At 43.2% G+C, this 27,953-nt stretch overlaps 2 protein-coding genes across 10 annotated transcripts in view; one reads left to right on the forward strand and one right to left on the reverse strand.

The window, feature by feature from the left end:
• ABCA3 (ATP binding cassette subfamily A member 3) overlaps positions 1-8,469 on the reverse strand; it is a 44,908-nt gene extending 36,439 nt beyond the window's left edge. For 2 of the 9 annotated variants that reach the window (XM_082360375.1, XM_082360376.1), the window contains exons 1-3: positions 8,249-8,468; positions 1,519-1,725; positions 1,168-1,388 (exon numbers count right to left, since the gene is read on the reverse strand). The gene's annotated coding sequence lies outside the window, so the exon portion shown is untranslated. Of the gene's footprint in view, positions 1-334; positions 549-1,167; positions 1,389-1,518; positions 1,726-3,699; positions 3,734-6,735; positions 6,896-8,248 lie in introns of all 9 variants that reach the window. The other 7 variants (XM_082360378.1, XM_082360377.1, XM_082360379.1 and 4 more) reach the window with 7 other exon arrangements.
• A 15,719-nt stretch (positions 8,470-24,188) lies between these two features.
• Positions 24,189-27,953, forward strand: part of LOC309613551 (ATP-binding cassette sub-family A member 17-like) — a 91,048-nt gene continuing 87,283 nt past the window's right edge. The window contains 2 exon segments of the mRNA XM_082360468.1: positions 24,189-26,265; positions 26,717-26,978. Coding sequence (XP_082216594.1) covers positions 26,149-26,265; positions 26,717-26,978 — 379 coding nt within the window. The 5' untranslated portion in view covers positions 24,189-26,148.

Genomic DNA, 27,953 nt, shown 5'->3' on the forward strand with positions numbered 1-27,953 from the left:
AGACACGGCAGGCGGACGCGTGGGTGGCAGGATGGCATGTGCTCTCCCACCTTGAACTTAAGAACCAGTTTTTCCTGCTTTAACTGTGAGCAGTGGTCTGTGAGCTTCCACACGACACTGGTCATTTTCCTCCAGAGAAAATCTACTCTATGTCAGGTATGAATGTTATATTTAAATCTGGCACGTATGGCTGGGAAAATCTGCTGAGAGACTGATTATCAAACACAGTGACAGCAGAAACAAGAACAGAGCTTTATAAAGGTCTCCCTCAATTTAGGGAAATCCATGTCACGAGACTGCAGTGTGAGAAGCAGAGACACGGAGCCACACTAACCTCTAGAGGAGGGAGTTGGAGTTAGGTCAGGAAGACCCCAGGACGCTCACGACTAGAAGCACCTAGTTCCGTAAGCTGCAGGCATGAATGCCGAGGCTGGACCTGAGGTGGGCAGCGAGGGCGGCAGAGGAGGGGAGGCCCTGGAGAGCTCCTGGTCACCGTCTGCGCCCAGGATGCAGATGGAGCGGAGAGGGGCCCTCCACAGCTCACGGTCCTTCAAGTGGGGAGAAGTATCCGTGACTCACAGGGAATAGTCCTGAGTACAGTGAGCCGGCTCCACACTCAGGTCGATACTAACCCAACACCATCCATTAGGCGCGTCAGGACGGCACGGACAAATGGCTGGTAAATCCTTCATTACTTAACCCGCTCTAACACTACGGCCCAAAGAACCCACCTCGAGACCCAGTGCGCATGGAGCGAGAGCTTGTTTTTTGTTTTTGAAACAGCCAGTTTTGCTTTTGACTTCAGTTAGCTGAAAAATCATTTCCATTAAAGCTCATTTTTAAATTAAACTCTTGCTTTTAAAAAAAAAGATGTAGCTGTCCATATCTGCCTAAAAGTAGTTCCTCAAAATTTAAGCTTTAAAGGGCACCCAGTAAATATTAGTACAAAACACAACTGCAAGAAGTTATTTACAAATTAACTTAAAATATGGCTTTTATTTAACCATATGGTTAAAATATGGAGAGATTAAAGCTAAAATAGTAATGAAGTGCTATTAAGTGGCAACTTAATAAATTATCCAAATTCTTTTAAAATTAATAAGGTGGAAAAACCTGTCTTAAAATCAGTCGTAGACAGTTAATAAAAGAGCAGTAGTGTAACGTTACCCACGAAGGCCTATGGCCTATGAACAGTTTCAAGAAGTGGTTTAGGCTAAGAGGGGAAAGCAGTGCCTCCAGCGGAGCTGATCATCCCCACAGAGAGCTGATGGGTGCCTGGCTTGGCCGAGATGAAGGTTCCTCCTCTACCAAGAGGGGAATGTGGAAAGGTCACAGTTCAAAGAAGTCTTCTGGTCAGAGAAGTCGATGACTTCCTTTTCTGGAAAAGTCTGGTTAAGAAAGGACACGTCCCCACGCTTAATCCCACCTCTCTAGGCCCAGAGGGGTGGGCAGGGCAGAGAGACAGACCGTCCACCTTCCCACTAGGACAACACCAGACAGCAACACCGGGGAACTGACCTGAGTCCTGGCAGAGGCTCCTGGCTGAGGCCTTCCTCTGGGGCTACAGGAGGTCTGGCTGGGAGGAGGTGGCCCTGCACAGAGGGCTCTGGGGTGGGGCCGGTAGGCCTCTGGAGTGCAGTGGGCTGACCTTGGAGCTCGGGAGCACTGACGCCTCACAGGACATCAGGAAGGGCCTGGGGCTCGCTGGCATGACACTCCGGCCACCTGTGGGCAAATGGAGGGTGCCAGAGCATAATTAAAAAAATAATCATAAAACACCTCTCACCGCGTTAGGAAATCGAAGTGCAAAATACACTGCAAGCATGTTATTTAAGCAAAGCCAAGTCCAATATCAAAGAAACATGGATTTCGGGAAACAGAGAACGCTGGGGTGGCTTTTGTTCTCTCCTGGTACAATAAACTGTAAGAAGCTTTTATTTTATATACTTTTATATTTATAGAGCCTCCTAATCCAGCCCAACTTCTGGTACCATCACCCTTTCAAGACTAAGAAACCAGGAGGAAGTGCCTGACCCAGGATCACACAGGAAGCAAGCCACAGACCCAGGATCTGAGCTTTCTAGTCTGTGTTTTTACCACTGCACCCCTACAGCCTTGTGTATCCTAAAAGCAGCAAACATCTTTGTAAAGTCTGTATGTATTTCTCCCAGAACCTAACATTAGAAATCAAAAAGAAAAAATATCCCTTGAGCCCCACCACCTTAACAGACATCGTACGTGTTTCTGTCTCCCCAAGGCACCCAGCTCTTTGCTCTGTGCCTGCCATGCTCTATCTGAAGTCTCACTAAATGCCATACTCGCGTCTGTTCTGTTTGAGCAGAAAAGGAATTTAAAGGAGATTCCCAGAATTACAAAATCTGGGAAGCTTTCTGGTTACGACAGCAAATGTACACGAGGAAAGGAAGTTAAAGTTCCTCAAAACACTTAAGACCGCGGCACTCGGAGTCCCCCAGAAGTGGCGGGGGTTGTGATCCAGAACCAGCCCAGGCGGGTCCACTCCAAAGCAACCGCTCGCAAAGCCCCACAAGAACGTCTGAGGACTTCCCCCGAGGCTCACTTCACTCCTCCCAGGACAGAGCCAGGAAGGGAAGGGAAAGCTCTTTTTACCACGGAAAGGCGTGTTTGCTTACCGTTAAAATATTAAACATTACACAAATCATTGAGTATTTCAATGTTTGGTTTTCAGGTGAGCAGTGGAGCTGGTCCAGAGTGAGTGCCTATTGTGGGCTGCTAACTTCTGAGAACTCTTTTTTTTAAAAATATTTATTTTTTTGGCCACACCAGGTCTTAGTCGTGGCATGCGGGATCTAACTCCCTGACCAGGGATCGAACCCGGGCCCCCTGCACTGGGAGAATGGAGTCTTAACCGCTGGACTAGCAGGGAAGTCCCTAAGAACTCTCTTGATGGCACACGGGATTCCTCTGAAAATGGCTGTCCCGGTTTGGGAAATGGTTGTCCTGGTTTGGGAGCACCGTGCCGGGTGCTTGCCACTGCGTGTTGAGTCCTGACACCTCTGCTTCCTGATTTGGGTATTTTTTTTCATTATGGGCTTGAATATGTCCTCCTTGGGCACATAGCATACGTCCTTGCTATGTGCCCAAGCAAAAGAAGCTTTTATTTCTGCATATACAGAACAGAATGGTGTTAACGCTTCTGGAAAGGTCACTGCCGAGTGGGCCTCAAGGCCAGCAAGCAGAAGTGGACAGAGCCCCGGGGCCAGGCACACGCTGTTATGTCACGTGTCCTGTTGTATCCCGAGCTTGGTGCCTTTCCTTCCACGGAAGCCGTCTGCACAGGCCTGGGGGAAGTCATGGCTGGGAGGGAGGGGGTCTCAGTAAGGTCAAGGCAGACATCTTGCTGTCACACAGAGAGCGGACAACCAGGGCTCTGCCCTCTTGACCACACATGTGGAACAGAGAGATGCCCTTGTTGGTGGTGCTGGCTGGGACTCGGCACTTTTCCTAAAGACCGAGGTGGGTGAGGACCCATCTCAGCTAGGAAAGCATTTCCTTCTGGACACGGGGAGCCCACAACAGTCAGCGGTGTTAAGTCTACGTGTGTACACGTTGCAGAAGGCATGATAGGTACTTCACGTTTGCTGGTAGAATCTGTGTTTTTTTAGGATACACAAAACAAAAAAGCATTTACTCATACAACAAACATTTGCCAATACTTACTGTGTGATAGGCACTTATACCAGGCACCAAAGATCTGGAAATGAAAATCACAGTGTTCTTAATCCAAGGAGTTCACAGTCTGCAAATGCTTGCATGTACTGTAATCACTATAACTGAAGCCAAATGAAGCATCATGAGATTCTGGAGATCAGGATTCTGTGTGTATGTGTAAGACAGGGTGAGCTCTGGGAAGGCTCCCAGGAACAGGTGACACAGGAGACCAGTCTCGGGTTTCTTGTTACTTGAGGTAGGGAGGGCATTATAGGATCATGAAGAAATGAAAAAGTGTGTGGGGGTAACAGCAAGTAATTCTGAGCGGCTGGGGAGGAGCAGCAGGGACGGAGCCAGAAGGGGAAGCCGACCAAGGCCTTGGATGCTGTGCCAAGAAGGGAGCAGGGGAGGAGCGGGGGTTGGGGTGGGATGGGGGGTGGGGAGGGGATCCAAAAGTGCAGTAATTCTGCTCGAGGGTGTTCTGTTTTGCTTATAATCTTTTACCCAGTACCTGATCTTTTAAATTGTGAAAATATCTAATTCAGTGGATTCTGCAGGTGAATGTCCAAATACCAATAAGCACCGTAAAATATAGGCTGAAAATAGCAGGCACATTTATAGAGGGTGGTCCCCACCAGTGAACCCCACTATTGGTCTTCAAGTGGGGTGAGCAAGACAATCTGCTAGAGTAAAGGAATGGTAAGAAATTCTACTTTAAAAATGAGGAAAAATTGGTTTTACTAATATTTAACACATGAATGCACCCTGGCACTCTTGCTGGCCTGTGTGTCAGCAGCCACAGGATCCTGACAGAGGAGGGGCTCTGTGACACGTGGGTGATGATTGGCCCTTGCCTGCTAGTTTACTTTAAGTCTCTCAGGTGTGTTGGAGTTTACATGCTTTGGGATATCATGGTTGTGGTCAATTAAAAAAAAAAAAAAAGACTCAAATAGCTAAAGCTTTACAATACTTTGCAGTGATCTGGGGAGTTGTGAATACCTGGTTATCTTGTGACTTAGAACTTAAAGAGGAAGTACACATTTTCTTTCATGAGAAGCGTCAAACCTGGAAACCTTTTTCTTTTTTTATTCAATGACAAATGAGTGCAGCAGTGTGTCAGCTAGCTTACTGGTTTTAAGCCAATGCACTCAAATCTGTCCCTTCCAGGAGAAGGTGACAATGCATGAGTTACAGCTTTTCAAAATAATCTGTGCCAAGAACAGAGCATTTATGAAAACAGATGTTTGGAGATGTTTCCACAGGTGTGTGACTGTATTGCCAAGGATGTGGCAAGTGTGCCATCCACATGAACACTGACACCTGCACAGCAAAAGCTTTGGGAACCAGGACTTTCACCTCCCCTGATAGCCCCTGAACACTTAGCAGCCCAGATTCATCAAGAGCCCTCGAATGACTGGCAGGTGGGATTGAAAAACAAGTACCAGACGCACAGCAAGTCTGCATGCCTCCCTGAGGTTCACTGTGCTTACCTGTGAACCCCTCAAGAACCAGGAACTGAAATAAACAGAACTCAGAACCACATGTTCAAATGCTGGACTCAGGTTTCACCAAGAGTTTATAAATGGGATGTAGACTTGATCACATGGCTTTCTTTTAAAAACAGCACACATTTGTACAATAGATTATGTACTATTGATACACTGAAAAATTTAATCGTGTTCACTTCGCCTCTCATCCATTTAATAGGTCTTTATTTGTATATGTTTCTATGTCCATGATATTCAAGACAGTAGTATATGGCTTTCTTTTATAATAAATAAATAAAATATATGGTGGTGCATGCTCAAATTCTTTTACGTATAGCAGTGAACAGGAAAAAAGCCTGTGGACAACTTATTTACAGAAATGACCCTTGTGTGGTTAAGGTGGGAACAAATGCCACAAGCCGCAGTCATTGTCCAAGAGCCCCATGAGGCCAGGTTCAAGGCCATGGTCATTTGCATTGGGAGGCCCAGATGGACACCTAGTTTACGGGTCTCACACTCAATGCCACCACCTGTGCTGTCCTGGGTCAGGGCGGCGGGCTCCTCAGAATCATGTGGCTCTGAGTTTACACTGGAGCTCCTGGCAGGGAGTGGTGGGGTATATTTTTAAGCCAAAGGTGTGGCCCAGAGGAGGCTATCGGGAGAGAGTTCTACAAAATCTGTGCCACTGCCTGCTCTCCTAACCCCTGCTGCAGCCTCGGGCCCATTCCCCGTCCTGCTAGCCTTCTGCCTCTCTAGGTGTAGGAAATGAGGTAAAGAGGCAATTGAGAATCCCCAGAGAGAGGTAACCATGGATCTTCTGCAACAAGCAAGGCAGCAAGCTCATTACTCAGCTCCTACAACCACACCTATCTGCCCATTGACTCCAAATCTCTCCAAATGTGGCGAACAACTCAGCCAGTCGGGGGGACAGGCACTGCCCAAATCTCCCAGGACAGGGACTGCCACGCCTTACTTTCCCGGGAGTGTGTGGGCCTTCTGTGGTTTTGTCGGCTTGGAGTATCACCCACCATTCCCATCTCTACTTTCTGAAATCCTTCCTATCATTTCCCAGTCCAGTTCTGGCCCCTCTGTGAAGCCGCCACTGACAACCCTGACTGGTTCAGGGGTTCTTTGTCTTGGCTTCACGATGGAATCTTCTGGGATGCTTTAAGACAGAAACTGATACTGGAGGCCCACCCCTGGAGATTCTGGGCTGTGGCCTGGGCATGGGACTCTTTCCCGGGTGATTCTAACATGCAGTCAGGGTTGACACCTTCTGCTCTTGTTGAAAGCCATCCCTCCACCTTTACATACTTGAGGCAGCTTTTCTGGATGTCTCATGTGGCACTTATCTCGTTCTGTCTTAGGTCAGTTACTTGTGAATAAATCATCTCTTTAGCTCCATCCTAAGGTCCCCGATCATGCACAGAGCCTTGCCCATCATTCTCCCCAGAGTTCTAGAATGCTCCCCACCCCGCAACAGACTCAATAGCAGAGGAGTCTACTGCTGTTTCAGGAAGCAGGGCAGGAAAAGAAACTGTCAACTAGGGAGTCTTACCTGGGCCTTCCCAGTTGAGACTAAGTCAAAACAGGTTCCCATGGACTGCCTGGCATATGCACTGTGGAAAGCTAGTAACTCAGAAAAAAAAAAAAAACCAACAGCTTGAGCTCCCTCTCTTGTTCCAAAAGGCTGTTTCATCAGAATGATGATAGATCACCTTAGAGAAGGAAAGATGTCATCCTGTTTGTCAAATATAGTAAGCAAGTGTTCAACTAAAAAAAAAAACCAAACAAACCTCTGAGAAGTTAAAAAAGGTGGGGGGATTCCCATGGCATCCATTTTTACCTGTTTTCCCTTTCTTTTACTTTTCCAATGATGTTAACTTTCTAAAGGAAAACATCCTTAACCTTTTCACATTTACAAAAGGCAGCATCAAAATGTTCTGAATCAAATGATATAGCTGCTCAGGAGAAAAGAGCATAACTCTTCCACTTGCACCTTGCCTGGATTTCCACACTGCTACAGGGTCTCATCCACTTACTTCTTCAGCAAGCGTTTCTTGAGTGCCTCTCATGTGCCAGGTGCTGGCTATGTGCTAGGAGTGCAAGCCCCAACAAGAGACAATCTGTGCCTTCAGGGAGCTCACAGATCAGGAGGCAAAGGGACAAACAAACAGAAACAACCCTATCAGGTAACAGGCTTTAATTAGGCAACGTCCAAGGAAGTGAGGAGGGGCATTCATGCATGCGACAAATATGCGCCAAGCATGTGTCCTAAGCCCTCATTTAGGAGATAGTCCCTGCCCTCATGAAGCTTATAGTCTAGCTGAGGAAGGAGCCAACACCTATGTAAACACAAATTCATACCAAGTACAGACTGACCATGGGCACCAGGGCTGTTGCAGGCCCTTCTGCCTAGACCAGGAGGTCCCTTTCCTTCTGTCCCCCACACAACTCCCACCACTAACAGCGGACCACTGGACCCCCATTCTGAGGCTCATGAGAAGGCGGGTTTGGGAGCAGGGCGGACTCCGTTACGGGGACGCATTCCCACCCACACCGGGAATCGCTGCACCGAGACATGAGCCAGCAGCATCCTTGGCGGGCCTGCCTCAGATCCCCAGCCTGTGATGCCGCCTGGCTTCAGCAGACAAGTGCTCAAACTGTCTGCCGGGTGAAGGCCAGCGGGTCTTAGTATGGTAAATGTCTGTCCACCCTCCTCGGCTCGGCACAAAGGATTCCACAGCGATTCTAGCTCCGGGAAGGTTACGTTTCTCCAAGGGGGACCGGCTTTAAGGAACTGCCTGAGGGGATGAGGACACGCCCAGAGGCTCGCGCCGAGGGGAAGCCTGAGTCAGGGCGGCCTTGCACTGCTGCGAGATGCACCTGCTGCGCCGCCGGAGGAGGCCGCGGGCAGGGCGGGGGCGGGGCAGGGCCGCAGGAGGGGCCGGGTGCCCGGCCGGGGAGGGCGGCAGCCCGCGGTGGGGAGGGGGCCCCGGGCGGGGAAGCGGCCCCCAAATCTCGAGCCTTGGGAGCCAGCGCGCGCGAGCGGCGGGTTCTGGGGCACTCACCGACCCTTAGCGCCCGGGCGGCGGCGGCCGGGGTGCTGCCCTCTCGCGGGGCCCCCTCCCTCGGCTCCCGGCTCTGCTCTGACCTCGCGGCGGCGGCAACCGCTGCTGACAACTGCTAGGCCGCCGCGGCGGGGAGGGAGAGCCCGAGACCCACGACGGGCGGAGGACCTGGCCGCTCGTGGTCCTGCAGGGGGCGCACCTCGGCCGGCTCGCGCATGCGCAGTGGGCCGCCCTGCGGGTGCTAGCCCCTCCCCGGGACGGGACGCCCCGCCCCGCCCCGCCCCGCCCCGCCCCTGATCGCGCCTGCGTAGGGCTCAGCGCGCCTGCTGCAAGGCCGGTAGAAGGGGCGACGCGCGGGATTCTGGGCGAGGGCTGGATCAGGGAGGAGACTCGCGTGGTCCGCAGGGACTTACAGGCGGCTGAAGTAGTCTTCTCCCGAATCTCTGCCTTCCCTGGCCATCCTCCATTTGCCGCCCAGCACTGTCTTTCATTGGGCGCCGGACACCTTCTCACGGAGGGAGGGCGCTTTGCTGCCTCAGGCCTGGCACGGAAGCTGCTGGGCGGAAGAGGCCCTGGGGGTGGACCTTTCTAGGAAATTTCTAGAAAACGACGGTGGGGTGGGCAGGACGGCCCAGCGTCCCTGAGTGTGGCCGCGGTCCCGGGGCGCAGTTCAGAGGGGCAGGGAGGCCTCGGGGTCACCTCAGGCAGGAGGGTCGAGAGTTAGGGTCAGGGTTACCTCAGGAGGGTCACGGGTTGGGTCGGGGTCCCCTGAAGCCGGGAGAGTTGTGAGGCTGGGTTGGGGGTCACCTTGGACGGGAGGGTCCCGAGGCCCGACAGGGATCACCGGGGGCGGAGGGTCTCGAGGCGGGGGCGGCGCGTGGCTAACAGTCCACGGGGGCTGGCCACTCGGCTCCCGACTGCCCAGGTCGTGAGCGCCGCCAGCGGCCCATCAATTCCGAGGATCCTCCCGCGGCCCGACGTGCACCTGCCGGCTGCCCAACTGCCCGGCTTCCCTCGGCCCAGCCTCTGGCGGCTCCTGGTGGAAGTCGCCGGGCCCAGGACGCCGCCTGCTGACCAGCCGGGCCCCGTCCCCGCTCCAAGCGCGCCTCTGGAATGAGGACAAGACTGACTGAATCGTAAAGTAATGACCCAATTCGGGAGGCAGACCTCTGCCCCCCAAGACTGTTTATGGATTAGTGATAAGAGCGTCTCAGTGCCCCATTTGTTTACTTAACATCTTTTATTATCTGAAGTAGTGTTATTTACTTGTTTTTTCTGTCTCTCACCAGAAGATGGGCTCCATGAGTAAAGGGATTTTGTCTAGTTCATGGCTACATCCCAGGGTCCTAGCATGTCTGGCACAGAGGAGGCATTTGATAAATATTTGTTGAATGAAAGGGTCACAAAGACCTGGCTTCAAATCTTGACCCTATCCCCTAACTAGTGCAGGCATGGCATTTAAACTTCCTGAACCTCAATTTCCTATCCCTGAAATTAAAATAATACCAAACGCAAAGGTAATTAGTATTTCAAAGTGAAATGAGAAAAAAACATAAGTGCTTATCGCAATGCCTGGCACATAAATGCGAAATAAATGGTAGTATAATGGGAATATAACTAGAGACTTATATAGTCTGGTCTCTGTAATGAGGATTCAGAAAAAAAAAATTGAAGGCAATTACTGGGTAGGTAGAAAAGTGGATTATTAGTATGTGACAAACATCTTAAAAACCATCTCTCCCCATTATTCCTCACAGACTGCACCCCTTCCCTCCCAACAAAAGTGTTGGGAAAAACTCTATGAACCTGGCTGACTGGTCCTTCTCTTCACCCTGCTTCTCCTCCTTAATCTTTTTTAATTTCAGGAACCCATCCTTCCCATTTCTAACTTACATTGGTTACACCTTGCAGTTTTTTTCAAACCCCTTCTAAACCTGATCCCAGTTTTGCATAACCAAATCCAGAAACAGAACTAGCTGACTCAGAATTTCCCTTATATGGAAGATGAGGGTAGGGGCACTGGAAAAAGAATGACCACGCAGATCAAGACAGACATCTGGGGACTTCCCTGGTGGTGCAATGGTTAGGAATCCGCCTGCCAATGCAGGAGACACGGGTTCAAGCCCTGGTCCGGGAAGATCCCACATGCTGCGGAGCAACTAAGCCCGTGTGCCACAACTACTGAGCCTGTGCTCTAGAGCCTGCGAGGCACAACTACTGAGCCCACGTGCCACAACTCTTGAAGCTTGAGTGCCTAGAGCCCATGCTCTGCAACGAGAGGCCACCACAATGAGAAGCCCACGTACCGTAACGAAGAGTAGGCCCCGCTCGCCACAACTAGAGAAAGCCTGTGTGCAGCAACGAAGACCCAACACAGCCAAAAGTAAATAAATAAATATATTAAGAAAAAAAAAAACAACGGCAAAGAGTTCTATATCTTTGTTCTTAATCATGTTAGGGTGCCTGCTATTGTAATTATTATCAATTATCATAATCATGAACTGGGAGGGTGTGAAGGTCACTGGCAAAGGCAGATTGTCACATGCAAAGATTCCAGGCTCTGGACTCCTGTTCAAAAACAACTGCCCACAGTGGGCTGGACTCTTCTGATGCTCTTCAACAATCACTGAAGAATCCACCAATGTTCTGCTCAAGGCCCACTACTGAAAAAAACAGAACAAACGTAGATGCTCCATCTAGTCTTCTCCTTCCATTGGGAGGCCCACATAATGGTCATAATTTTGTTCAAAGTACACAGTAGAGATGAGACTGGAACCCAGGTGTTCAGGTTCCTGAGCTCTTTAATACTCTATGGTACGTGAATTACTCACATTCATATACCATGAATATATGCATAGAAATTACATGGTATACTTCTTGGGATTCATATGGCTCAGACATTTCTCAAGATTGATGGCCAATGTTAAAGTCGATGGTGTCACTCATAAACAAATGTTATGGCTTTACAAAAGGCAGTAAACCTAGTCATTATAATAGTTGGCTGACATACATAATAATATACCTATATATACTATATGTGTTTTTAAAATGAAACCAATATTTTAGCACCTTTTTTTTTTAAATTATTTATTTATTTATTTATTTATGGCTGTGTTGGGTCTTCGTTTCTGTGCGAGGGCTTTCTCTAGTTGCGGCGAGCGGGGGCCACTCTTCATCGCGGTGCACGGGCCTCTCCCTATCGCAACCTCTCTTGTTGGGGAGCACAGGCTCCAGACGCGCAGGTTCAGTAGTTGTGGCTCACGGGCCCAGTTGCTCCGCGGCATGTGGGATCCTCCCAGACCAGGGCCCGAACCCGTGTCCCCTGTGTTGGCAGGCAGACTCTCAACCACTGCGCCACCAGGGAAGCCCCACACCTATTTCTTTTGAGGGGCACAAATACTAGCTAGTTAGCTAGCTATACCTACATATGCTTATATATGTATTTTTTTTTTGTACAGTAGTTACTGGTATTCAATGCAGAATTTATTTTATTTAATTAATTTATTTGGTTGCGCTGGGTCTTAGTTGTGGCAGGAGGCCTCCTTAGTTGCGGCATGCAAACTCTGAGTTGTCGTGTGCATGTGGGATCTAGTTCCCCTACCAGGGATCGAACCCGGGCCTCCTGCATTGGGAGCACGGAGTCTTACCCACTGCACCACCAGGGAGGTCCCCAATGCAGAATTTTAGAATAGGGTTTCTCCAGTTGTTTCCATAGGACTATGTTATAATTGAGGGATGCCTTCTAGACTAAGAGCTGTACACATACTCCTTCATTCAGTGATTAAGAGGCATTATATTGTAGTGGTTAAAACTGGTTATGGACTCTGACCACACAGCCTCAAATTGAATCCCAGATCTTAATGTCTTAACTTTTCTGTGCCTTGGTTTCCTTGTGTAAAATGGAGATTGTATAGTACGCACTTCATAGGATTGTTGTGAGTATTCGATGTATCAAAACATATAAATCCATGGTATATTTCTCCATCTGTTTGTATCATCTTTAATTTCTTTCATCAGTGTCTTATAGTTTTCTGCATACAGGTCTTTTGTCTCCTTGGGTAGGTTTATTCCTAGGTATTTTATTCTTTTTGTTGCAGTGGTAAATGGGAGTGTTTCCTTAATTTCTCTTTCAGATTTTTCATCATTAGTGTATAGGAATGCAAGAGATTTCTGTGCATTAATTTTGTATCCTGCTACTCTACCAAATTCATTGATTAGCTCTAGTAGTTTTCTGGTAGCATCTTTAGGATTCTCTATGTATAATGTCATGTCATCTGCAAACAGTGACAGTTTTACTTCTTCTTTCCTGATTTGGATTCCTTTTATTTCTTTTTCTTCTCTGTTTGCTGTGGCTAAAACTTCCAAAACTATGTTGAATAATAGTGGTGAGAGTGGGCAACCTTGTCTTGTTCCTGATCTTAGTGGAAATGGTTTCAGTTTTTCACCATTGAGGATGATGTTGGCTGTGGATTTGTCATATATGGCCTTTATTATGTTGAGGTAGGTTCCCTCTATGCCCGCTTTCTGGAGAGTTTTTTTTATCATAAATGGGTGTTGAATTTTGTCAAAAGCTTTTTCTGCATCTATTGAGATTATCATATGGTTTTTATCCTTCAATTTGTTAATATGGTGTATCACATTGATTAATTTGTGTATATTGAAGAATCCTTGCATTCCTGGGATAAACCCCACTTGATCATGGTGTATGATCCTTTTAATGTGCTGTTGGATTCTGTTTGCTAGTATTTTGTTGAGGATTTTTGCATCTATGTTCATCAGAGATATTGGGCTGTAGTTTTCTTTTTTTGTGACATCTTCGTCTGATTTTAGTATCAGGGTGATGGTGGCCTTGTAGAATGAGCTTGGGAGTGTTCCTCCCTCTGCTATATTTTGGAAGAGTTTGAGAAGGATAGGTGTTAGCTCTTCTCTAAATGTTTGATAGAATTCACGTGTGAAGCCATCTGGTCCTGGGCTTTTGTTTGTTGGAAGATTTTTAATCACAGTTTCAATTTCAGTGCTTGTGATGGGTCTGTTTATATTTTCTATTTCTCCCTGGTTCAGTCTCGGAAGGTTGTGCTTTTCTAAGAATTTGTCCATTTCTTCCAGGTTGTCCATTTTATTGGCATATAGTTGCTTGTAGTAATCTCTCATGATCCTTTGTATTTCTGCAGTGTCAGTTGTTATGTCTCCTTTTTCATTTATAATTCTGTTGATTTGAGTCTTCTCCCTTTTTTTCTTGATGAGTCTGGCTAATGGTTTATCAATTTTGTTTATATTCTCAAAGAACCAGCTTTTAGTTTTATTGATCTTTGCTATTGTTTCCTTCATTTCTTTTTCATTGATCTCTGATCTGATCTTTATGATTTCTTTCCTTCTGCTAACTTTGGGGATTTTTTTGTTCTTCTTTCTCTAATTGCTTTAGGTGTAAGGTTAAGTTGTTTATTTGAGATGTTTCCTGTTTCTTGAGGTAGGATTGTATTGCTATAAACTTCCCTCTTAGAACTGCTTTTGCTGCATCCCATAGGTTTTGGATCGTCGTGTTTTCATTGTTATTTTTTTCTAGGTATTTTTTGATTTCCTCTTTGATTTCTTCAGTGATCTCTTGGTTATTTAGTAGTGTATTGTTTAGCCTCCCTCTGTTTGTATTTTTTACAGTTTTTTTCCTGTAATTCATATCTAGTCTCACAGCGTTGTGGTCGGAAAAGATACTTGATACGATTTCAATTTTCTTAAATTTACCAAGGCTTGATTTGTGACCCAAGATACACTCTATCCTGGACAATGTTCCATGAGCACTTGAGAAGAATGTGTATTCTGTTGTTTTTGGATGGAATGTCCTATAAATATCAATTAAGTGCATCTCGCTTAATGTATCATTTAAAGGTTGTGTTTCCTTATTTATTTTCATTTTGTATGATCTGTCCATTGGTGAAAGTGGGGTGTTAAAGTCCCCTGCTATTATTGTGTTACTATTGATTTCCCCTTTTATGGCTGTTAGCATTTGCCTTATGTATTGAGGTGCTCCTATGTTGGGTGAATAAATATTTACAATTGTTATATCTTCTTCTTGGATTGATCCCTTGATCATTATGTAGTGTCCTTCTTTGTCTCTTGTAATAGTCTTTATTTTAAAGTCTATTTTGTCTGGTATGAGAACTGCTAGTCCAGCTTTCTTTTGATTTCCATTTTCATGGAATATCTTTTTCCACCCCCTCACTTTCAGTCTGTATGTGTCCCTAGGTCTGAAGTGGGTCTCTTGTAGACAGCATATGTATGGGTCTTGTTTTTGTATCCATTCAGCCAGTCTGTGTCTTTTGGTGAGAGCATTTAATCCATTTACATTTAAGGTAGTTATCGATATGTATGTTCCTATTACCATTTTCTTAATTGTTTTGGGTTTGTTATTGTAGGTGTTTTCCTTCTCTTGTGTTTCTTGCCTAGAGAAGTTCCTTTAGCATTTGTTGTAAAGCTGATTTGGTGGTGCTGAATTCTCTTAGCTTTTGCTTGTCTGTAAAGGTTTTAATTTCTCTGTCGAATCTGAACGAGATCCTTGGTGGGTCGAGTAATCTTGGTTGTAGCTTTTCCCCTTTCATTACTTTAAATATGTCCTGCCACTCCCTTCTGGCTTGCAGAGTTTCTGCTGAAAGATCAGCTGTTAACCTTATGGGGATTCCCTTGTATGTTATTTGTTGCTTTTCCCTTGCTGCTTTTAATATTTTTTCTTTGTATTTAATTTTTGATAGTTTGATTAATATGTGCCTCGGCATGTTTCTCTTTGGGTTTATCCTGTATGGTACTCTCTATGCTTCCTGGACTTGATTGACTATTTCCTTTCCCATGTTAGGGAAGTTTTCAACTATAATCTCTTCAAATATTTTCTCAGACCCTTTCTTTTTCCCTTCTTCTTCTGGGACTCCTATAATTCAAATGTTGTTGTGTTTAATGTTGTCCAAGAGGTCTCTGAGACTGTCCTCAATTCTTTTCATTCTTTTTTCTTTATTCTGCTCCCTGGCAGTTATGTCCACCATTTTATCTTCCAGCTCACTTATCCGTTCTTCTGCCTCAGTTATTCTGCTATTGATTCCTTCTAGAGTATTTTTTTTTTAATTCTTTTTTTTCTTTCTTTTTTTAAAAAATTATTTATTTATTTATTTTTGGCTGTGTTGGGTCTTCGTTTCTGTGCGAGGGCTTTCTCTAGTTGGCGGCGACTGGGGGCCACTCTTCATCGCGGTGCGCGGGCCTCTCACTATCGTGGCCTCTCTTGTTGCGGAGCACAGGCTCCAGATGCGCAGGCTCAGTAGTTGTGGCTCACGGGCCTAGTTGCTCCGCGGCATGTGGGATCTTCCCAGACCAGGGCTCGAACCTGTGTCCCCTGCATTAGCAGGCAGACTTTCAACCACTGCGCCACCAGGGAAGCCCTAGAGTATTTTGCTTTTAATTTATTTATTTATTTATTTATTTTTAGCTGTGTTGAGTCTTCGTTTCTGTGCGAGGGCTTTCTCTAGTTGCAGCAAGCGGGGGCCACTCTTCATCGCGGTGCATGGGCCTCTCACTGTCAAGGCCTCTCTTGTTGGGGAGCACAGGCTCCAGATGCGCAGGCTCAGTAGTTGTGGCTCACGGGCCCACTTGTTCCGCGGCATGTGGGATCTTCCTGGACCAGGGCTCGAACCCGTGTCCCCTGCATTGGCAAGCGGATTCTCAACCACTGCACCACCAGGGAAGCCCTAGAGTATTTTTAATTTCAGTAATTGTGTTGTTCATCACTCTTTGTTTGCTGTTTAGTTCTTCTAGATCCTTGTTAAATGTTTCCTGTATTTTCTCCATTCTGTTTCTGAGATTTTGGATCATCTTTACTATCATTACTCTGAATTCTTTTTCAGGTAGTTTGCCTATTTCGTCTTCCTTTCCAATTTGGATTCCTTTTATTTCTTTTTCTTGTCTGATTGCTATGGCTAGGACTTTCAATACTATGTTGAATGAAAGTGGCAAGAGTGGACATCCTTGTCTTATTCCTGATCTTAGAGGAAATGCTTTCAGCTTTTCACTGTTGAGTATTATGTTAGCTGTGGGCTTATCATATATGGCCCTATTAGGTTGTGGAATGGTCCCTCTATACCCACTTTGTGGAGAGTTTTTATCATTAATTGATGTTAAATTTTGTCAAAAGCTTTTTTTTTTGCATCTATTGAGAAATCATATGGTTTTTATTCTTCAGTATGTTAATGTGGTGTATCATATGGATTGATTTGTGGATATTGAACCACCTTTGCATCCTTGGGATATATCCCACCTGATCATGGTATATGATCCTTTTAATGTGTTGTTGAATTTGGTTTGCTAATATTTTGTTGAGGATTTTTGCATCTATATTCACCAGTGATATTGGCCTGTAATTTACTTTTTTTGTGTGATATTTTTGTCTGGTTTTGTTATCAGGATGATGCTGGCCTCATAGAATGAGTTTGGAAGCATTCCTTCCTTTGCAACTTTTTGGAATAGTTTAGAAGGATAAATCTTAACTCCCTTTTTTATTCTTAATTGATATGTCAGTTGGAATAGTTTAGAAGGATAAATCTTAACTCCCTTTTTTATTCTCAATTAAATTAACTCCCCTTTTTATTCTTAATTAGTATGTTGGCTCCCTTTTTGTGTTGACTTGGTGTGCTAGTGGATTATTTATTTTAGGGGTTTTATTTCCCAACCATCAATCCTTCTTTTCTCTTTTTAAATTTAAACTCTCTGCTATGAAACAATATCTTGTGTTTCTAAGAAATTTAGAATTAAGAAAACACATTACATAAACAATTCTTTCAATTGGAAAGGGTTGTTACAGACTATAGTCATGCGTACTATAACAGTGATCCTCTTCTTGCCAGAATCTCAACTATCATATTTTAAAAATACCTTTCAAGTTATAACTACATAAACTGAACATTTGATTACATCTATATTTTGTTTAAGAAAGATTGCCTTTCTTTCCTCTCATCAACAACACTTTCATTAAGCTAAAGCATCATACACATCCTTAGTATCCCTAACAGTGGGTGATAAAGATGTTAATGACCTATAAGAAGCTCTTGCAGCTGTGTAACTGCACAGACCTAGTTCCTTGAATCAGTTTAACCAGTTATGGTCTGTGTAATAAAAAATTACACACATTCCCAATTAATTGATTTTTAATTTAATTTGTATGACTTTTAAAATTTTCTAATTTAATAGTGAAGGGGTTTAGGATTATGAATTTTCCTGTTGATACAATTTTGCATCAGTATAGTTTTTTAAATAGAGTTTATTTTTTAGAGCAGGTTTAGGTTCACAGCAAGATTTAGAGGAAGGTACAGAGATTTTCCATATGCTCCTTGTCCCCTTACAGACACAGCCTCTTCCATTATCAACATCATTATTCCCCAAAGTCCATAGTTTACAGTAGGGTTCACTCTTGGTGTTGTACATTCTATGGGTCTTGACAAATGTATAATGACATGTATCCACCATTATAGTATCATACACAATAATTTCACTGCCCTAAAAATCCTCTGTGGGTCACCAATTCATCCCTCTCTCCCCAACAACCCCAGGCAACCACTGATCCTTTCACCGTCTCCATAGTTTTGCCTTTTCCAGAATGTCATATCATTGAAATCGTACAGTGTGTAGGCTTTTCAGATTGGCTTCTCTCACTTAGTAATATGCATTTAAGTTTTCTCCATGTCTTTCATGGTTGATAGTTCATTTCTTTTTAGCACTGAATAATATTTCATTGTCTATGTGTATCACAGGTTGTTTTCCATTCACCTACTGAAGGACATCTTGGTTGTTTCCAAGTTTGGGCAATTGTGAGTAAAATTGCTATAAACATCTGTGTGCAGATTTTTGTATGGACATAGTTTTTCATCTCATTTGGGTAAATGCCAAGGAGCACATTTGCTGAATTGTATGGTAAGAATATGTGTACTTTTGTAGGAAACTGCAAAACTGTCTTTCAAAGTGGCTGTTCCATTTTGCATTCCTACCATTAATGAATGAGACTTCCTGTTGTTCCGTGTCCTAGCCAGCATTTGATATTGTCAGTATTTTGGATTTTGGCCATTCTAATAGGTGTGTAGTGGTATCTCATTGTTGTTTTAATTTGCAATTCACTATGATGAATGATGTTGAGCCTCTTTTCATGTACTTATTTGTCATTTCCTTACTTCAGGTCTTTTGCTCATTAAATTTTTTTTCATTTTTTAAATCTGATTGTTCATTTTCTTACTGTTGAGTTATATGAGTTCTTTTTATATTTTGGATAACAATCCTTTATGACATATGTCTTTTGTAAATGTTTTCTGCCAGTCTATGACCTATAGCCTCTCATTTTCTTGGTCTATATAGTGTTTTGTGGTTTAGGAGAGAGTTTTTAATTTTCAAAGTTTGCAGTGTTTTTTTGTTTTTTTGTTTGTTTGTTTTTCCTGTGCTTAGTGCTTTTATTTTATTAATATTTACTTTCAGTACATTTTGATCTAGGAATATGGTCAGCATTATTCAGCTTTTTAGAATCTGACATTTTCTTTATGGTTGACACAACTCTGTTTTCATGAATAGTCCATGGATGTGTATAAACTTTTCTGACCCACTTATATTGACCCTTTTTCATATGGTGGACATTTTGACCCCAAGGATGATTTGAATGCACACTTTAAGTCAGAATTACACCAGCAATGATGAATTTTCATTTAGAAAGTATTTTCAACAAGAACTCCACTAAACTAATTTCAGTGAACCACATCAATATCTCAGTCCTTTTGGAGTCAGGGGTCAAGTCTTCTAGAAGTAGTAAACTGAGAACCTGAGAGACCTTATCTGTGGAAAGAGACAGAACTCCATGGCTGCCATCCAAACTCAAGTCCTGTGGTTGGACAGAGTATCTGGTTTTAGTTCCTAGCTTAAGGAGCCAACATAATGTAAATTGACTGGCAACTGACTGATATTTTACTGGAGTTTTATTTCTGGGGCATGGGGGGAATGTTTAATAAGCAAAATTCTGTAATTGTTCAACCCCTAAGTTAGTCTCTAGGTGTTTCTCAAAATCACACCAGTAAGAAGTGGGCTACTAAGGTTCTGCAGCTGCTCAGAAGGGAAATTGCCTCCTATTCCCTACTTGTGAAAGGCCATGAAGGATGGCAAATACAACCAGTTTTCCCTCTTTCAGTGTATGTTGGATGACTTGGGTGGTCATATTCTCATCTTTTAGCCCAAACTACCATAGCCCAGGGAGTCACATGTAGACCAGGACCAGAGAAATGCACATTGCCCAGACAGCCTAGCCTTGATCTTGGATACAGAAACTGCACAAAACATAGCAGATCTTCTTTTGAAGAGGGATCAAGTGTGTTTTATGTTGAACATAGATGGTTTATTATATTAGGCTGAGAAGTTTGGAAATTTTGTATGTAGGAAGGATTTCTCTTTTCTGGAGAGCAAAGGAGGTATGCTTTGTGCACCCCCCCCCATTTCTGCTGGTAATAGAAACCTTCTTTGTGTGTGTGTATGTTTGTGTGGGGTAACTATTCCATATAGTTCAGGAGATGCTGACCTCTTCTCCCCCATTTTCCATACCCTCCTTACGCCTGCCACTCTGCTGGGACCCAAGCTAACCCAATAAGAGTCCTCCTAGGAACTACCAGGAAGGAGACACTCTTCTCTGTGGGATTTTGATATAAGCCTAGAGCTCCTGGGGGCCATCTCCTCCCCCCACCCCACCATGTATTTAGAGACTGCCTGACAAGAAGATACACAGAGGAAAGTAGAATGGAGAGAGAGAGACAAACTTTGATTATATTATTTGAATACTTGGATTCAGCTGTGTTCTGTAGTTTATTCCACTTTGGACTTGCAGTTATCTGAGTAATGAATCCTTTTGTGGGGGGCGGGTGCTTAAGCTAGGTTGAATTGGACTTCTGATGCTTGTAACTGAAACAAGAAAAGAAGTGGATGGCATTGAGATATCTTTCAGAGACAGAATCATCAGGACTTACTGATGGATTTGATATGAGAGGTGAGGGAAAGAGATTAAGGTTAAAACCTAAATTTTTGGCTTAAGCAACTGGTATAGACTTACCATTTACTGAGCTGGATAGTAGAAAAGGCAGAGAGAATAAAATCAAGAGTACCTTTGTGGACACTTCAAGTTTGAGATGCGCATTAAATTCAGTGCCCACTACAAGTACTTTCTTGTGAAAGCTGCCCCATTTCTGAGTTATTTGGAATCATTTGAGCACTGATTGCATTTCATCCTCAATTTTTTTCAAGGGTGTTTATGGGTCCATCGATGTTTGCGTGCTTGAAAATGTCTGCCTGTTAACTTAGCTGATTATAACATCTTAGAATTGTACTCTTTTGCCTCCATCCTCTGAGGATATTCCTGTACTGTCTGCTGACAGTCTCTGGGGAGAGGACTGAGAGAGGGTGGACTGATTTTCTCCCTTCTGGTCAGTGATTTGAGTTGGTATTTTGTGGGGTTTTTTTACCTGGATGCTTGTAGGAATATTTCTTTATCCTTGAAGTTCAGTGATTCACCAGGATGGTCTCTATTTTTACAGTTCTATTTAGGTTTTTATTGGAACATGAGGATCTTTAAAACACTTTTTTTTCTGATTTAGCTATTCCTTCATTTGACACGTTTTCTCCTAATACACACGTATTTAAATATATATATATTTCTGTTCTAATTATGCCATTTGCTATGGATTGAATTGTATTCCCCTAAAATTCATATGTTGAAGCCCAAACTCCCAATGTGACTCATCTGGAGATAGAGTTTTTAGGTAATTGAGGTTAAATGAGGCCATAAGAGTAGGGCCCTAATCTGATAGGACTGGTCCTATAAGAAGAGGAAAAGAGAGGGAAGTCTCTCTCCATCATGGGAGGACACGGTGAGAAGGTGGCCATCTGTAAGCCAAGAAGTAAGCTCTCACTGAGACCTGACTATGCTGGCACCCTGATCTCAGTCTTCTAGCCCCCAGAACTGTAAGAAAATAAATTTCTGTTGTTTAAGCCATCGAGTCTATGGTATTTGTTATGGCAGCCCAAGAAGACCAACACACCATTCTCTATTTCAGGAATATTAATTATCTGCATCTTACATATCTTTTTATCTTTTCTATCTGTAATCTTGTTTCTATTTCTTTTGTCTCTATTCTTTTTCTCATATATTTTCTCACATTTATTATAAATAAGAAAATATATTTTCTCACGTATATCTTGCAGATCCCAGAATTCTGCTAGTACATAGAGCTCTTCCTTTTTTTTTTAAAGATCGCACATTACTTCATTGTTTAGATAAATAATAGTTTTTATAACTAATCCCCTATTGATGGATACTGGGCTGTTTACAATTCTTTGCTGTTATGAACACTGCTGCAATGAATAACCTTGTACATATGTCATTTCATACTTGTGCAAGTATGTCTGTAGAGTAGATTCCTAGAAGTGGGATTGGTGGGTCAAAGGGGTAGTAATATGTTCTTGTAGAAATTCTGAATAGTTACTGTGTTGCTTATTTTAAGCCCATTTTTTCTTTTTCTATCTCAGTCATCTGTTTTCCCAAATATAGCATAAATGGACTTTCCTTAACCCCCTTTCTACTTATCTGGGACCTGTTTGAATCCTGTCCTCATAATTGAGCTTGAGGCTGATAATTCATCATAGTTTGTGTTTGGTTGTGATGTGATCCTGCAGAAATGACTGAGGCCTTTATTCTGACTGCATTGCAGCCTGGCTTCTCTCTGCCCAGGCCTGCTTCCTTTACTCTCCAAAGCACTGATTTTGAGAGTGCTCTCCAGTAAACTTCCTGTGCAGAAATCTCCATCTCAGTGTCAGCTCTTGGTTTTAAAATGCATTTCCCTGATGACCAGATAGGTTGAACACTTTTTCATGTTTATTAGCCATTTGGTATTCTCTTTTGGAAGTCATCTGTTCAAATCTCTTGCCTATTTTTCTACTGAGATGTCTGTCTTTTTCTTAGTGACTTATAGGAGCTCTTTAAATATTCTATATACCAGTTGTTTGTCAGATGTATGTATTACAGATGTTGTAGATGTCTTTCATGGAACAAAGATTCTTAATTTTGATATAATTCCTTCTAGCGTTTTTTCTTTATATTTAGTGCTTTGCAGTCATGTTTAAGAAATCTTTACCTACTTCAAGGTCATGAATATGTTCTATTTTTTTTCTTAAAAGCTTCATTGTTTTACCTTTCACATTTCGATCTGTATTTCCCCTGAAGTTGCTATTTTGTGTGCGGTGGAGGCAGGAGTCAATATACATTGTTTTCCATGTGGACAGCCAATTGACTCTGAGCCATTTGTTGAAAAGACTGTTTCCCTGTGTTCTGCAGTGTCAGCTTTGTTATAAATCAAGTGACCATATACCTGTGAGGTCTTACTAGACTTTTACTCTGTTTCATTTGTCCTTAAGTTTGCTTATCCTTAAGTGCATCTCTTTTGATTCTCACTTTACTTGTGCTATAATGTTTTCCTTTGTATATATTATTTTCCCTTACTAGGCTTATTTTCCACCGCTGGGTTCCATGAAAATGAGCTCCATTACTGATCTTTTTATGCTATCGTTTTTCCCAGACACAGTGCCTTCAAAACATAATTGCTTTAGTGCATAATTGCCAGTTATTGTACATTACAAGAATCTAAATAAACTTTCTTTTTTTTAAAAAATTAATTAATTTATTTATGGCTGTGTTGGGTCTTTGTTGCTGTGTGCGGGCTTTCTCTAGTTGCGGTGAGCGGGGGCTACTCTTCGTGGCAGTGTGCGGGCTTCTCATTGCAGTGGCTTCTCTTTGTTGCGGAGCATGGGCTCTAGGTGTGCGGGCTTCAGTAGTTGTGGCACACGGGCTCTAGAGCACAGGCTCAGTAGTTGTGGCACACAGGCTTAGTTGCTCCGTGGCATGTGGGATCTTCCTGGAGCAGGTCTCGAACCCGTGTCCCCTGCATTGACAGGTGGATTCTTAACCACTGCACCACCAGGGAAGCCCAATAAACGTTCCTTTAAAAGGAACAGTCTACCTGTATTATCACAAATTTTTAAAAGATATGAAAACCTCCACCTGCTCTTATTTTTTTCCTGTCCACTGAACTGTAAATGTGGTTGGAGAAAACCATGTATTCTCATTGTCCCTGGCTGTTACTTTTTATTTGTGTTGCGCCAGTAATGAGCCAAAATACTTCCTCATCTACATGGTGAGGGTTAGGGTTGGCAAATTCTAATGCCGACTTTTAAAGAATTAAATGCTGAATGTTTTGGTAGGTGGATATTGTTCCTAGTTCTTCACTCTTTCCTTGTATGAAATTTTACATCTGTGCCCTTTACCATGTGATGCTGCAGTGCCCCCCACTAGAGTAGTCAGAGTTTCTTTCCCTGTTGTGCTAATACTGGGCTTGGCTGTGGGGTTTGCTCTGGCCAGTGGAATGCTTAGCAAGTGTATGAGCAGAAGCTTTCAGCGTATCTGTGTGGTTTGGCTTGGCCTCTTGCTATTAGAATAACATGCTCCAGCTGGTAGCTGGTCTGAGGAGACACATAGAGCAAATCTGTATTAGTTTGCTAGGGCTGCTATAACAAAATACCACAGATGAGGTGACTTAAAGAACAGAAATTTATTTTCTCACAGTTCTGGAGCCTGGAAGTCTAAGATCTAGGTGTCAGCAGGTTTGCGTTCTTCTGAGACTTTTCTCTTCAACTTGCAGGTGGCTGTCTTCTTGCTGTGTCTTCACATGGTCTTTCCTCTGTGCCCATGCATCCCTGGCTCCTCTTTGTGCGTCCAGATTTCCTCCTCTTCTAAGAACACCAGTCAGATTGGATTAGGGCCCACCCTAACGACCTCATTTGAACTGAATCACCTCTTTAAAGGCCCTAACTCCAAATACAGTCACATTTGAGGTACTGGGGGTTAGGACTTCAACATGTGAATTTGGTGGGGGGGGCACAATTCAGCCCATGACAGGCCTGAAGATAAGTCCAGCCAATCCCAGGAGGCCAGTACAGCCACAACTTTCCAGCAGACCCATAAGCAGGAAATAAGTGCCTGTTGTTGTAGGCCACTGAGTTCTGGTGTGGTGTTTGCCCTATAAGTTTATGGCAGCAATAGCTGACTAAATAAGTGCATCACTACATTCACTACTTTTGTTCATCGAGGGGAAATTCACATAACACATAATTAGCCATTTTAAATTGTACAATTCAGTGGTATTTCATGTACTAGTCATAATGCTGTTTCTTTAATTTCTTTCTTTTTTTTTTTTTTTGGCCGCGTGGTGCGGCATGCGGGATCTTAGTTACACAACCAGGGATCGAACCCGTGCCCCCTGCATTGGGAGCATGGAGTCATAACCACTGGACTTCCAGGGAAGTCCCAGTTTCTTTAATTTCTAATGCACAACGTCAGAGATACTTTAACTGGAGGAAAAATATGCATATTTCCTCAATGGAAAAATGTTTTTCTGAAAAAGAAAAGCTCATTGTGGTAGTATCTAAAAATTAAAGCATATGTTACACTTGGGAAACAAAGACTGAAAAGGGAAGGAACTTGGTGCTATCCAAAGTGTTTTTCTTTCCTCACAATCATGTCTGTTCCAACCACATGCCTACAAAAATTGCCTACCCTTTAATTAATTTATTTATTCATTCAATATTGCTGAATGACTACCACATGCTGGCCCTACTCTTATGTCTGGGGATTCAATGGTGAAGAAAAAAAAGAAAAGACAAAAAAATTCCCTGCCTTCATGGAGCATGTGAATTCTAGTAGAGAAATCATATTAAATCAGATAAATAAGTTAAATAAATACAACGTTAAATAGTTTAAAAGTGCTAAGAAGCAAAAATAACAGGGAAGATTGATACAAAATGTTTAGTGTTTTTGAAATTTTATATAGGATGATCAGGAAAGGCCTCATTGAGAAAGTGACTTTTAAATAAAGATCTGAAAGAAGTAGGAGAGCTAGCCATGTCAACACATGAGGGAAGTGTGTGCTGGGCAGAGGAAATAGCAAGTGCAAAGGTTTGAGGCAGAACTGTGGTTTCTCTGTTCTAGGCCTGTGACACAGGAGCGGGAGAAGGAGGGGAAGTAGACCAGGAAATGAAGTGAGAAGAGATGAGGGAGGTAACAGGTTGTATCCCCTAGAGCTTTGTAGCTCATCGTAAAGGCTAGGCTCTTCCTTGGAGCGAAATGCAAGCCATTAGAGAGTTTTGAGCAAAGGAGTGGGTGTGACCCGACTTGAACAGGATCACTCTTGCTAGTGCAGGGAGAATGGATCACAGGGTGGCAGGAGCAGACACATTGATACCACTGAGGAGGCTCTTGCAGAAATCCAGGCAAGAGATGAGGTGGTGTTGGACCAGGGTGATAAGAGAAGGGGTGGTGAAAAGAGATTGAATTCTGGGTATATTTTGTAAGTACAGTCAGTAACCCTGTGTAACTCAAAGAGTGGAACTGACATTCATTGAGATGAGGAAGACTGTAGGATGATCTGTTTTAGAAGAAATATGAGTAGCCCCGTTTTGACAGGTTAAGTGGAGATGGCAAGCAGGCAATTGGGCATTTGGGTCTAGAGTTAAAGGCAAGGTCAAGGCTGGAAATATAAATTTAAAAGTCATCATGTAGATGGATTTAAACCCAAAATAGTGAGTGGGAGCACCTTCGGAGTGAGTGCCGCTGGAAAAGAGATGAGTCCACAGATGGAGCCCTGGAGCACTTTAATATTTAGGGGGGGGGGAAGGGAGGAGGAGTCAGCAAAAAAGAGAAGGAACTGCTAGAAAGGAAGGAGGAAAAGTAGTCCAGAACGATGTTCTGAAAGCCTAAGAGAAGAAAGCTTTTCAAGGATGAAAGAGTAATTCAACATTTTTATGTTATGCATAATATTTCCCCCATTTGTTTCCCGACTAGTGGTGATCCCTCCTCTTCAGCTAGAAAAATGACAATGTTCAGGAACTTAAAACTTCTTCTCTGGAAGAATTTCATTTTAAAGGTAGGTATGGTTATCTGTAGGGAAAATGTGAGTCTCCTTGGGAGGAACTGAAATATTTAGTTAAATTCGTTTCTAATAATGGAGTAAAGAAAAAATTAAGAACTTTACTTGTAAAGGGGCCCTTTTGTGCAAATGAGCCATGTTTCCACAGTAATTCTGTTAGCCCTAATTATTGAAGGTAGCATCATTGTTACTGATTTCTAGCCATTGGTGTTATAGAAAAAATAAAAGGAGATGTTTCTAGCTAATTCTCATTCTGTTTTTTTCTTTGTCATGTGTTGTACAGGGAGGCTGGAAGAAATGAAAGCATTCTTTTATTTATATATGTAATATATATTTTAGTGAAGTATAGTTGATTGAAAACGGTCTTAATGGAAGAACATTTGCCACATAGCCACTTAATGCTTGTGTTCTATTTTGGATTAACATACGGCTTTTGTTTTTATTTTAGAAACGAAAGACTCTGGTAACTGTCCTTGAAATCTTGATGCCATTACTATTTTCTGCAATTGTAATGTATCTTCGTTTTGGTAGTTTGCCAAGAAATAGACCTTCTGTCGACTACTGTGCAATTGATATCACTTCACTGCCAGAATTCTTCAATCAATATCCTCTGAAAAATAGATTTCAACTAGTTTATATCCCTTCCAAAAGTGAAACTTTGAAGAGTATCACTGAAAGTGTGGAAAAAACCTTTGGCGTTGAGATTGAAGGTTAGACGTAAAGATGCGGGAAGGATAGAGGGGGTATTTTTATAAAGTATAGTTTGAAGTTTTTTCCTGTGAGTCCTTACAGTACTGATTCCAAATCTGGGGTCTCCGAATTCTTAAGAGTCTGCAAAGGTGGTAGTTGGGGGAAAGCAGTTCACGAGGTATAGTTACTGTTTCACACAACGCACAAGAGACTTGTATATTTATGTCACAAGGCTTCAAGGCTAGTTAAAATGTTACGTATTTGTTTTTAACTCACTGTAGCGACACTGGTTATCTCATATTAATCCTGGTTTGCAGTCATAATATGTCTCTGACTAATAAAAGACAAAACATTCAGAGTTTCTGAATTAGCCTTTTAACTGGTCTCTTTCCTCCTCTTCTTGTCCCATTCTCATCCAGTCTCTATGTGGAGCCAAAAAGATCTTTAAAAGATCTGTGGGATCTGGCCAATCTCCTGCTTCAGCCCCTTCAGTGACTTCCCGTTGCACTGGGAGTCAACCAAACCCTTCCCCAGTCTTGCCGGCTTCCTCTCTTCCTTGTGCTCCCATACTGGTGGTGTTGCCACCTTTCAATTCCCGGAATCTGTGAGCCTTTCCTCCCTTCTGACAAAATGTTTTGCCCCCAGGTCTTCCTGTGGGTTGCTCCTTCTTATCATTCAGGTTTCAACTAAAATGGCACTTAGAAATGTAGGTTTTAGGTTTCCCATCTCTGCCTTTTTCTCTCTCACAGAATCCTGTTGAATATGTTCATAGCATTTTGATAAATGTTTAATTACATTGCCACTCACTGCTTCCTGTGCATTGTCTGCCTTTCCCTGCTAGGTTCCACCTCCGTGAAGGCAGAAGACTATGTGTGTTTTGTTCATACACTGTGCCTGGCACACAGTAGGTACTCAATACATATTTATTGAATGAATGCAGTTAGGTAGATAAAATTTTTCAAAATATGGAGTAATTTTTCAAAGTTCCTATAATT

Source organism: Balaenoptera borealis, assembly GCF_965194805.1.
Source record: "Balaenoptera borealis genome assembly, chromosome: 16".
NCBI lineage: Eukaryota > Metazoa > Chordata > Mammalia > Artiodactyla > Balaenopteridae > Balaenoptera > Balaenoptera borealis.